A 12,271-nucleotide genomic window follows, 5' to 3' on the forward strand; every position below is an offset into this window, starting at 1 on the left:
CGCGTCCTCGCCGACCTGCGGGGTGAGCGCCCGCCTGACCCCAACCCTGACCCCGACCCCAGGGGCTGCTCTAGCTCAACCAGGCCCAGGGAGCAGGCGGCAGCCCAGGCTGGGAAGGGTTAATTCCCCTACAGCCATCTCTGGGGAGACTGAGTCAGGGGGGGCTGAGTCACAGGCACCGTGATCTGCCCCCCCCATGGGCCCAGCAACCCACAGGCTTCAGGGGCAGCGCTGAGCAGGGGTCAAGCACTCCAGCACCAGCACCCCCCCCCAGTGCTCACCAACATCCCCCCCCACCACGGCTTCAGCTTCCCTTATCCTCATCCTTTGACAGCCCCGCACGGGGATCCCCGCCCCCCCCAACCACCTCCCCTCCGGGCATGTGGGTGGCTGCGGTTCTCACTTCCCCTCTACCCTCCCTGCCCGAATCCCAAGCCCAGGTGAGGGGGGGCAGCGACGGGGCAGGGCCCAGACTGTGTCCGGCCGGTGCCCCTCGCTCCTGACCCGCAGCCCCCCCAGCCCGGCCCGTGCCCCTCACTCCCAACCTGCTGGTCCCCTCCAGCCACGGTGACGGTGCTGACCCACAGGTACCGGGGCCAACCCGTCACGGACGGGAGCCCGGAGCTGCTGGCACTCTGCGCCCGCCTCGAGTTCCTGCTCCAGGTATGAGCCGAGACCCCCCCCCCGGATCTGGGCAGGGGACCCAGGCGGCTGGGCGGTCCCCCCCAGCTGAGGGCAGGGCCAAGGAGCCGGAGGGCCGCCCCCCAGCTCATCCAGAGCCAGCCCCTGCCCCCCACCCCAGGTGGCGTGGGGGGGCTCCAGGGCTGACAGTGCCACCTTTGCCCCCCCCAGTTTGACCTGAAGGAGAAGCGCAGCCTGTGGGGACAGCGCCAGGACTACTGGGACTTCTTGTGCCAGGGCCTGCGCGGGCACCACGAGCACCAGGGCGTCACCCACGTGCAACACCTGCCACAGGTGCCTGGGGTGGGGGGGCCCAGGCTGGCCGGTGCCCCTCCTGACCCGCGCAGGGCTGGGGGGCAGAGGGCACCTGCCTACCCCAGCCACGTGTGACCCCGTCCCACAGCTCCGGACCCCGCTGGGCCGTGGCCGTGCGCTGCTGCGCTACTGCCTGGCGCGCGGGCAGCTGGCGGAGACCCTGCAGCTCTGCCTGCTGGACCCCCAGGCCACCAGGTGAGCGGGGTCCGGGGGTGGGGGGGCGGCTGGCCCCACTCGGGCGAAGCCCAAACGCCCGGGTGGGGCCAGCTTCAGGGCCTCAGTTTCCCCCACCCCGTCGCAGGGCCTGGTACCACGCGCGCAGCCCCTTCCTGGACCCACGGCTCTGCGCCGACCTCCTGGCCTGCCTCTACGACCTGAACGGCGTCGCCTTCTGCCTCGACCCGCAGCCCCCTGGCCTGGACGCCGGCTGGCCCCCCAGCACCGCACGGTGATTCGCCCTGCCCCTGCCCCCCCGGTGCCCTCACTCCCAACCCACAGCCCCTGCCCTGCTGGCACTGGAGCCGAGCTCTGGCACATGCTGGGGGGGGGCCGGGGAGCCCGACAATGCCCAAGCCCTGCTATGATCACTCCCTACAGGAGCCCCTCCCCCGGTTCCAGGCGGAGCCCCTCCGGCTGCCAGGACCAGCCCAGCCAGGTGGGTGCCCCCCAACCCCTGTGGGCCCAGGTGCTACTCCATCCCCTCCTTATATAGCCCCAGATTTATGCCCCTCCCACAAAGGGCGGAGCTAGAAGTGAGCGAGGCCAACACCTTAAAGGGCCATACACCGGGTACTATGCACCCCACCCCCAGAAGTGATTGGGGGCGAGGTGGGGGGCAGAGACTCTGTGGCACCTGCCGTGGGTGTGGGGGGGCCCGGCCACAGTGCCAGGGCCAAATCCATCTACCCCGGCCCCAGGGGCGCCTTGGCTCAGCTGCCCAGCTCCCCCAGGGACTGGAGGGGCTGGTGGTGCCCAGGGCTCAGAGCCATCCCCAAGGCAAGGGGGCATGAGGGGGTGGGGGGCTCAGCTGCACTGGAGGCAGGGGTGATCAGGCTGGGGAGTGGGGGATAGGAGGAAGCGCTGGCCATAGGCATGCACATGGGTAGGCATGTACACATGCACATACACACATGCACTCACATTTACTCACATGCAGGCACAAGCGCACACATGCATGTGCACATTCACATGCGCACACATGCACATACATACCTGCACGTCCTCACTCACGTGCCCTCACATGCATGCACATATGCCCATGCATGTGCTTACTCACACAGAAGCATACATGCTTGCTACTCCACGTGCATGCACTTACACATGCACATATGTGCACATGCATATACAAGCCCACACACTTGCATGCACCCATTCACACAGACACACGCCTGTGCTGCCTCCCACACAAATGCATGTACCCGTACACACACTTGCGCACAAATGCATGCACGTGCACACCAAAGCACACATACATACATGCACACACCCAGGCATGTGCTGTCTCTCACACACATGCATGTACAGGGGCACATGCACACGTGGTCCCCCCGGCCCCTGCAACCCCCATCACACGCTCTGCTCCGTGCACCAGGCCGTGGACGCCCAACAGCCCCCAGACAGCGGGAGCCAGACACATGAGGAGCCCGAGAGCCCTGAACCAGATCCCGGTGCCCCCTTGGCCTGCCCAGCCCCGCAGGGACCCGCCCTGCAGCCCAGCACATGCCCAGGCCCTGACACCTCTGCCACCGGCCCCGGGGACCATGCGGCTGCCCCAGTGCTCGGGGCTCAGGCGGGGGCCCAAGATCCTGGGGGGGCCGAGGCAGAGGCTGCGGGGCTGCGGCAGGCCCTGGCAGGGGTCCAAGCCGAGCTGGGGCGGGTGCGGGAGCAGCTGGTGACGCTGAGCAGCCAGCATGGAGCCCTCCTGGAGGGGCTGGCCCAGGCCCTGGCCCAGCTGGAGCTGCCGCGGACCCCCGGGGAGGGCACAGAGATGCTGGAGGTAAGGACGGGCATCAGGGTCAGGAGTGAGGGGCACCAGCAGGACTGGGGGCGGGGGGCTGCGGTGTGGGAGTGAGGGGCACCGGCAGGGTTCGAGGGCAGGGGGCTGCAGGTCGGGAGTGAGGGGCACCAGGGGGGAAGGGGCTGTGGGTCGGGAGTGAGGGGCATGCTGTGGTCCCCCTCACTCCTGCCCCGCCCCTGCCTCCAGCACCTGTGTGCCTACCTGGTTGAAGCCCGCGCCAGCGCCCAGCGCCACGAGCAGGAGCTCCGGGCCCGGGAGGATGAGCTGAGCAGGTAGAAGCCCCCCCGGCCCTGGCCACACGTGGGGTGCCCAGCTGGAGGGGCCCGATCCTGGCCCCGGGCTGCCACCGCACACGCCGTCTGAGACCTGCCCTGTGCCCAGGTGCCAGCAGGACGTGCAGCGCCTGGCGCAGGCCGAGCACGAAGCCCTGGCGCGGGAGCAGGCGGCGCGGGAGGAGCTGGGGCAGCAGCGCGAGGTTGAGCGGGAGGTGAAGGGGCGGCTGCTGGAACTGCTGCGGTGAGTGCCCCCTCCATGCCCCTCAGTCCCGACACACAACCCCGTGGTGCCCCTCACTCCCAACCCGCAGCCCCTGCCCCGCAGCCTGCGGGAGTTTGGCCCCACAATGCAATGGGGAAAGGGAAGAGGAGCCCAGACGTGTCCCCGCCTGGGCCAGGAGGTGGCGCTGGGGCCCTTGACACCACCCCCCATAACCTTCTGTGTCTGGTGGGGGGGAGGGAGGGGGACAACCCTGTGCAGGGCCCAGGGTTTGCACACGCAAGATGTGGCACATACAGGTGCAAGCCCCAGAGCTGGCTTGGCGGGGGGGCTGAATGATGTGTGCAGGGGGCCAGGACGCAATGTGAGCAGAGGACATGCGTGAGTGCACATGCACACACCTATGTGTGCACATCAATGCACATGCATGCACATTCAGATATGCATGCACCTGCACACACGTGCACACATGGGCCCAGGTGCCTACATGCACACACACATGCACATGCGAGTGCACAAACATATACACCTATGTGCACATAGGATCTAGTCAGGGAACGTCCAGCGGGACTGGATGTATTCAAATCAGCTGGTCCGGGCGATCTCCACCCCCGAGAGCTGAGGGAATTGGCTGCGGTCATTGCGGGACCCCTGGCACGGCTGCACGAGCACGACCAGGAGTGACCAGGAGTAACGGTCACAAGCTGGCAGAGGGTAGGTTTAGGTTAGATATCAGGAGGCGCAACTTCACGGTCAGGGCGGCTAGGGTCTGGAACCAACTTCCAAGAGAAGTGGTGCTGGCTCCTACCCTGGGGGGCCTTAAAAGGAGGTTAGATGAACACCTTGCTGGGGTCGTTTGACCCCAGTACTCTTTCCTGCCATGGCAGGGGGTCGGACTAGATGATCTGCTCAGGTCCCTTCTGACCCTAGAAACTATGAAACTATGAAACAGGCAGGCACCCACACATGTGAACACACACGCACGTGCACACATGCTTCCTGTGCAATAACATACCCCCGCCCCTGCAGGGAGAAGGACTCGCTGTGGCAGCAGAGCGAGGGCATCAGCGCCCCCCTGGTCCCGGGCTCCTGCGCCCGCTGCCATGGCAGCTCCGGCCTCTTCGCCCGCCGCCACCAGTGCCGGTGAGTGTGGGGTTCCCCTGCCCCGGGGCATTGTGGGAGCTCCCCCCACCTGCCCCTACCCCAGCCCTGCCACAGAGCATCATAGGAACTGCTCCCAGCTCTGCCCCAGGGCACTATGCGAGCCTGACACCCTCGCATGCCCCCAGGGTGTGCGGCAGGGCCGTGTGCCAGGCCTGCTCCGTGGACAGCGCACGGGGGGAGCGGCGCTGCCTGTCCTGCTCCCGAGCCCGGTCCCCCCAGGGCCCCTGAGATGCAGCCCCCAGGAACGGGCAGACAGACGGGGATAACAACCCACTACTGCAGCTGCAGCAAGATGCTCCCGGGTGCAGCTCCTGACACACCAATACATGCTGATGCACGCCAGGGACATCCGTGTCTCTCCTCTTTGCGCCGACCTGAGGTCCAGCCAGCTGGGGGGCCCCAGACTGCCCTGGCGGGGTGGAAGGGGCAGATCTCCCCACCCCTTCCCCCCGCCACCCCCCAGCCAGCTCCTCCGACACTTCCTGGCCCCATTGTTGCAATAGGGCCAGTTGGGCAAGACGCTTCCCAGCTGCCGCTCACGGGAACCTGCCTCCATTTCCCCTCACACCGTTGCACAAGGGGCTGCTTGTGTCACCCCTGCCCAGGGCAGAGGATGCAGCTGGAGGTCCCTGCCCAACTCCCCCAACCCTGGGGCCGGAGAGAGCCAGGCCTTCTGTCCACAGGGGCATGTGCCCCAGCCCTGTGGGACCTGGCAGTCACCCCCCACCCCTTCCTGGGCATTGCCCCCCGCCCCCATGCCCAGCAGGAGTGACGCACCTCCGTGCCCAGCAGGGGTGACGCAGGTGGCATTGCCCCCTGTGCCCGGCAGAGGTGACGCGAGTGGTTTCCAGGATGTGGTGGCCGAGCTGGGGGGACACACAGGGTGTGGCAGCACTTGCAGGGTATCTTGGGAAACATCCTGGAAACACCAGCCCCAGGGTGTCAGGGAAATGCAGCTGGCTCTGGGGTGGAGCTGGAGGAGGTGACTGAGGACCTCCTGGGTGTCAGGGCTGAGGGGGAAAGCCTGCGTGGGAAGGAGCAGGGGAAACTGAGGCACCCCCTGCATGCACGGTAAGGAGGGAACAGGGCATCACACAGAGCCCAGGGTGCTCACGCCTGTAATGAGAGAGTGCGTCATTAGGGGAACTGGCCACGCTCCGGGCAAAGGCTTGTTTATTCGTGTGTACACACACACCCACCATCCCCCCACGTATAGGCACACGCAGCAAGTGCAGACACACAGCCCCACAGCGATGTACAGCCCCCACAGCTATGCACACACATGGACACAATGCAGGCATGTGCCCCACACCGCCACGGACCACCACCTGCATACAAGCACACACATGGATGTACACAAGCAGCCTAGCATCTATATGCTATATACAGCCCCCCACATACAAGCACATGCATGGACACAACACATGCACACACATCCGCCCCCACGTCCATGTACAGCCCCCCATAGATATACACACAATATATGCGCACATACACAGCCCTGCATCCATGTACAGTCTCAACATATATGCACATGCACTCACACAATACTTGTGTACACACACACCCCCAACATCCATGTATAGGCCCCTGCATACAAGCATACACCTGCACACAAAGAATACACACACTCACAGCACCACATCCATGTACAGCCCCCACATATATGCACACGCATGCACACAACACATGCATGCACCCTCACATCCACATACAGCCCCCACACACCAGCACACACACACGCACACATGCAGCCCCACATCCATGTACACAGCCCCATATACACACTGTACACGATCACACGTGCACCATCACATCCACGTAAAGTCCCCCACGTAGACACAGACACATGCGCACAATACATGCGCGTGCACTCACATTTGTGTGCAGCCCCCCCACAAACAAGCGCGCACACATACACACATACACGCACCCCACATCCATCCACACACATACATGTGCACACACGCTCATCCCATACATGTGCACCCTGCTACACCCATGCACATGCATGTTTCAAGCTGTGGGTGCAGTCGCTGTGAATCCACCCTGTGCTGCACTCCTGTCCCGGTCACCGTGGGCATCCCCCATGCCACCTGGGACTTCTCCCTGGAGCCCCAGTGGGGTGGGGAGGGAGGGTTGCAGCGGCATACATCCAAGTCCAGGGCCATGGGGAACTGCACAGCAGGTGGCAGGGACACGAGGGACCCCGGCCACAGCAGGCAGGAGGGCATCGGGAACCAGGGGCGGCCAAAGCCAGTCCCTGGAGTCCAGGAGCCGGAGGCAGGGGGTGCTGCCCGGCTGAGAAGGCCACAGCCAGCGGCCCAGGGGCTCACAGCGTGGTGGAGGTGTTGGCAGACGAGGAGGCCAAGGAGCCGCCACGGCCGTACTGGGCTATGGCCTCTTTGCTGAGCAGGCCGCGCTGTGCCAGGATCTTGAAGAAGTTGGCACGGAACTTGTGGCCAATGAAGGCGTAGATGACGGGGTTGAGGCAGCTGTGCGAGAAGCCCAGGATCTGCGTGGCCGAGAGGGCCGTGTCGATCTGGCCCCGGCGCTGGCACGTCTCACTCAGGGATCCCAGGCGCATGAGCGTGTCGGCCAGCAGCGTGAGGTGGTAGGGCAGCCAGCACACGAGGAAGACCAGCACCACGGCCAGGATGACCCGCATGGCCCGCTGCCGCTGCGCATTGCGCGTCTGGCACAGCGTGTGCACGGTGACACCATAGCAGAAGAGCATGATCAGCAAGGGCAGCATGAAGCCAAAGGTCTGGGGCAAGATGCGCAGCACCACACGTATGCGTGCCGTGTTCTGGCCGATCTGCTCGTAGCACACAGTGGTGCCGTTGTGCACCCGGAAAGCCTCGCGGAAGAGGAACATGGGCAACGAGAGCAGCAGTGACAGGATCCAGACGGAGATGCACATGGGCACCACCCAGTGCCGCTTGTTCGTGGCTGCCCGCGTGGCGTGCACAATGGCCAGGTACCGGTCCACGCTGATGCAGGCCAGCAGCAGGATGCCACTGTAGAAGTTGACCTCCTGGAGTGCCGACACAGCTTTGCACATGAAGGTCCCGAAGATCCACTCGTGAGCCCGATACACGGCCCAGAGCGGCAGCGACAGGGCGAAAAGCAGGTCAGCCACGGCCAGGTGCAGCAGGTAGACGTCAGTGACCGAGCGCCCGGTCCGGTTGGAGGACACCACCAGCACCACCAGCGCATTGCCCACCACGCTCAGCAGGAAGACCAGGCAGTAGGTGACGGCCACCACGTACTTGTTGGCCTCCGATACCTCCGGCCGGCAGGGGCTGGAGAACACCGAATTCAGGTCAGGTAAGCCAGTGCCATAGCCATAGTCATCATAGGTGTAGTTGCCCATCAGGTCCCGGAGCTCCTCATTCGACAGCTCACCCATCTCCAATGTCCGGTTCATCCCCTGCATGGGGGGAGAGAACAGGAGGAACATAAGGCATGGGCCACGGGGGGCAGCCCGTGCTCCTCCAAGCAGCCAGACTCGCTGCCCAAAGGCACCTGGAAATTTTCAGCCTGCCCCATATGCAGCAACCCACCCCCCGGCCCTCTACACCTTCAAATTAAGGCTGGATAGGCACCAAAGTTGTCACCCATACTCAAGCACTGACTTTGTGGCTCTTTTTGTGGCTAGACAGCCATTTTTGTGACTTTGCACGGTCTACATTTATCACGCGATGAACCAGTGCCACGTGCGATAATCATTTTGCAGGTGTGGCCCGGCTACATGGATCAAACAATTCACCAGTCAGTGGCATCATATATGTCATGTGTGGCCGGGGCCTTAAAGGGCCCTGCAATGTATTCACATTAAGGCTGGATAGAAACCAGCTCTGGGGTTGTTATGCATTGACAAGCACCGACTTTGTAGCTGGTCAGCTATTTTTGTAGCTAGATGGCCATTCTTATTAAGTGAGAATTACTCTGCAGGTTCGTCCGGTTTACATCTGTTATGCGATTTGCCAGACAGTTGTGTAATATATGTCATGTATAGCAGGGGCCTTAGAGTCCCAGCGCTGTGGCACTGGTGGGGAGCTGTGGGGTCACATCCAGACCTTGGCAGGATCAGCCCCCCAACAAACCCCATGTGCAACCTCAAAGCCGCACAACACCATCGCCTCAGGCATTGCCCCCGCCCCTGCCCCAGGAAAGCAGGGGGGCCACGGCCACCAACATCCTGCTGCTGCCAGGGGGGTGGTGGGTGCTGGGGAGAGCCCAGGCCCAGGCCGTGCCCCTGCTGCAGAGGGAGGGGAAACCACCCCGGCCGGACCAGGCTAAGTCACGGGGCAAATCCCTGCCTACTCCCCCAAGGCAGCATGGGTAGGGGGGCAAGAGCCTGTAGCCAGGACCCCGCAGGTCTGAGTCCCAGCAGGAGCGTTGGCACAGCCCCAGCTTGGGCTTTATCCAGCACCCAGCACCTCGGGGGGACAGGGGGAAAACCCAAAACCTGCAGCAACAGGTGGGGAAACACCTACGCGGCAGGCAGCCAAGACAGGGTGGGTGCAGCTTTGCCCCAGAGAGTCCTTGAGGGGCACAAGCTGGGTGGGAGGTGGGGGGAGGAAAGCCAGGCCCTCGGCTCTGTCCCAAGCCCCCCACCCACAGCAGGGCCCCTCTTACCAGCCAGGGCTGAGGGGTCCTGTCCCGGGGACTGGGAGTCCTGGGGGCACCCGGTGCCGGAGCGCGACCCCGTCCCCCCCGGAGCACAGCGATGCCTCTGCTCACTCGCCGGCCGCACCTCCGCTTCCCCAGCACTGAGTCACCGGCCTGGAGGAGCCGCCCGGGCGTGGGGGTGTCACACAGGTGGGGCTGGCGTTCACGCCCCGGTGCTAGGCCACGTGCACCGAACCTCAGCACCCTGCAGCCCCTCCCGGCACCCTCTTCTCCAACCAGGCACAAAGCAGGGGACAATCAAGCCCCTGTTGTTGGTGCCTGGCACCTGGAGAGATGTGAAGGGCTGGGGCTGCGTCCCCAGCTGGATCTGGCCGTGACGGGCCAAGGAGGGAAGCAGGGTCAAATTGTCCAAGCTCAGCTCCTGCCCACTCCAGCCAGGACCCTCCCTCCGTGTTCCTGGTGCCGGGGGTCAGGCTGGGCCTGGCACCTACCCCGGGCAGGTCCGTGACCTCTGGCCTGGGCAAAGCCTAGGTAGGGGGGCCCCGTGCCACGATGACTCACGTCCTCCCTGGGCCCCAAGATTGCGGCAGGGTGAGGACATCAGAGCCAGCAGCCGGAGAGCAGCAACAGGAAGAGGCGCAGGTTTCCCAACCTGCTCCTGGCCCCGCCAACACCCTCCCCTGGCACCCGGGGCCACCTCCACCTGAACTGCAAGGAGGCCAGGGGGGTCGAAGGCACGTGTCCCGGCTGCTCAGCGCCCCGCCGGTGCCTGGCATGGAGCATGGTCTTCCCCTTTCTCCTCTAAGCGCCTGCCTCAGTTTACCTTGTTGTGAGGAGGCCGCTTATGGGGGTGGCACAAGGAGGATGGAGCCCACAGCCCCAAGGATGAGGATGGAGCAAGGGGAGGGGGCCGGGGCCATGCTGGGCGGAGGGCTGGGGAGGCTGCGAGAGCATCGCGGCTGCCTGCCGCTGGGGGTAGCCGCAGCCCGAGTCCCCCACAGCTCCCCATCCCCTCCCGTCAGCCCCAAAATGAACTCCCAGACTTGCACGGCCTTTCTGCACTGCAGCTGCCCCAGACTCCTCCAGCCCCTGCACCAGCCAGGTGGATAGGGGTCCAGGGGGGTCCCAGCTGCAGCATCCTCCTGACCCCACGTATTACCTATGCTGCCCCAGCCCCAGCCCCAGCTTCAGCCCCAGGGTCCGGGCTGCCCACCCCATATCCCGGTGCAATGCCAGGGCTCCTTGGTGCCCCCCACATGCTCACCTATGCCCCTGGGTAGCACCCAGCGATCCCAGCCCCACGCCAGGCTCCGACAGCAGCTGAAGAGGAACTGCGTTTGCAAAACCTCAAGCGTGAGAGAAATGCAAAGCCTCCCATTTATACCCCCGACCCTCTCCGCCCCATGGAGGCAGGGACTGGGACCTGGCGCCCCGCCCTGCCCCACCCTGTCCCATTGCCGTGTGACAGAGAGAGGCTACGGGGTCCCCAGTGCGCAGAGCCCCGGAAGCTGGCAGGGAATCGTGGCACAGTGCCCTCCCGGAGCAACCGGCCCAGTCGCTCCCTGACTCAGTTTCCTGTCTCTGCAGAAGGAGCTGCCTCGCCACGAGGATGAGAGGCAAACAGCACCCACGGGGGCAGGGGGAAAGGAGAGGCTAAGTCGGGGCTGGGCTGGCCATGCCAGCCCCCAGCACCCGCTTGGAGCCAGGCCTGGGCCTGTCTTCCTCAACGGGGGGCAGATAGAGGCAGGGGAGGCATTGGGAGTGGGGCTAATCCCAAAGCTGCTTTCATTCACAGTCTGGGGCAGGGGGAAGAATAGGTCAGTCCAGGGGGGGCCCCCCGACGACACCGGCACAAGCTGGGAGCTCAGTCCCACGCTCGGAGTTGCACAGCACCTTCACTGGGACCGACAAGCAGGGCATGGGCGGGGGCCTCCCCTCCCCTCTCTCCCTGCCAAGGTAGGGTTCATGCTGGGAGCAGAGGGTTTGGGGGGCAAAGCCCCAGCCCCGGGCAGGAGGGTGCTGGGGGGAGTCATGGAGAGGGGGCAGAGCTGCAGAGCAGGCCCCGGAGCTCAGCCCAGCAGCGGAGCAGCCTTGTGCACGCATGTGCAGCAACAGCACTGGCACGGTGCAGGAGGAGCGGGTGTGACAGCCACACGGAGAAGCAGGTCCCTGCCAGCCTACGAGTGTGTCCAGCAGGGGGCAGTGATGTACACACACAGGCACGTGAACACATATGACTGTAGGGACACGCACAGGCATACATGCAGACAGCCACAGGGACATACCTGCAGACATGTGCACATCTATACATGCATGCACACACATGTAGATGCATACACATGCATGTGCGTGCACACAGTTAGACCCTGGCTACATGCGGCGCCTAACAACTAGGGAGACGGCGGTCTAATTGCTTATGGACCCTGTTACTCATTAGCCAAAGCAAGCAGGGAGCGAACACTACTTGCACACATTGCTCGCGACAGTAAGCCTATGAACTAAGGTATTCTCGGTCAATCACTGATTCTTTCTGGTTCTTTGCTGATTTCAGCACTGTCTCCAAGGTCTTGCTTCTGCTTTATCTCCTGGAGACAATAGCTGGTGGGCTGCATCTTGTTCTTCCTCCACACGGAATCATGTACTCTGCACACTATTACACTGTTAAAGAAACTACTTGCCTAAGCATTTGCAAGGTTATTTTAATACATCATTCTGCAATGTGACCAGCAGCTGTGCTGAGACAGGAAAAAAGCCTTCACTCAGCTGCACACTCAGAGCTCCCTAAAATCCGTATCATTACCCTAACACACATGCATATATGTGGATGCACAGAGGTGGACACACACATGCCTGCATGTATACAGACACAGGGGCATTCTCCCCTTGGACTCGGCCTTGGTGAGGCCGCAGCTGGAGTACTGTGTCCAGTTTTTGGGCTCCACAATTCAAAAAGGATGCGGG

At 63.7% G+C, this 12,271-nt stretch overlaps 2 protein-coding genes across 2 annotated transcripts; one reads left to right on the plus strand and one right to left on the minus strand.

Annotated features, from left to right (window-relative positions):
- The first annotated feature begins 196 nt into the window (after positions 1 to 196).
- Positions 197 to 5,011, plus strand: RUFY4 (RUN and FYVE domain containing 4). The gene is made up of 11 exons (XM_019522815.1): positions 197 to 200; positions 563 to 663; positions 853 to 975; positions 1,085 to 1,191; positions 1,298 to 1,444; positions 1,594 to 1,651; positions 2,588 to 2,992; positions 3,200 to 3,285; positions 3,395 to 3,529; positions 4,538 to 4,651; positions 4,798 to 5,011. The coding sequence occupies exons 1-11, from the start codon at positions 197 to 199 to the stop codon at positions 4,898 to 4,900; spliced, it is 1,383 nt and encodes a 460-aa protein (XP_019378360.1). The 3' UTR covers positions 4,901 to 5,011.
- Positions 5,012 to 5,828: 817 nt separating this feature from the next.
- Positions 5,829 to 10,662, minus strand: LOC109301467 (C-X-C chemokine receptor type 1-like). The gene is made up of 2 exons (XM_019522652.1): positions 10,575 to 10,662; positions 5,829 to 8,105 (listed from the first exon to the last, which is right to left on the minus strand). Exon 2 carries the CDS (start codon positions 8,100 to 8,102, stop codon positions 7,005 to 7,007), a length of 1,098 nt encoding a protein of 365 aa, XP_019378197.1. The 5' UTR covers positions 8,103 to 8,105; positions 10,575 to 10,662; the 3' UTR covers positions 5,829 to 7,004.
- Between the last annotated feature and the right edge of the window lie 1,609 nt (positions 10,663 to 12,271).

This window comes from Gavialis gangeticus, unplaced genomic scaffold, assembly GCF_001723915.1.
Source record: "Gavialis gangeticus isolate Ggan-Ray unplaced genomic scaffold, GavGan_comp1, whole genome shotgun sequence".
NCBI classification, from domain to species: domain Eukaryota; kingdom Metazoa; phylum Chordata; order Crocodylia; family Gavialidae; genus Gavialis; species Gavialis gangeticus.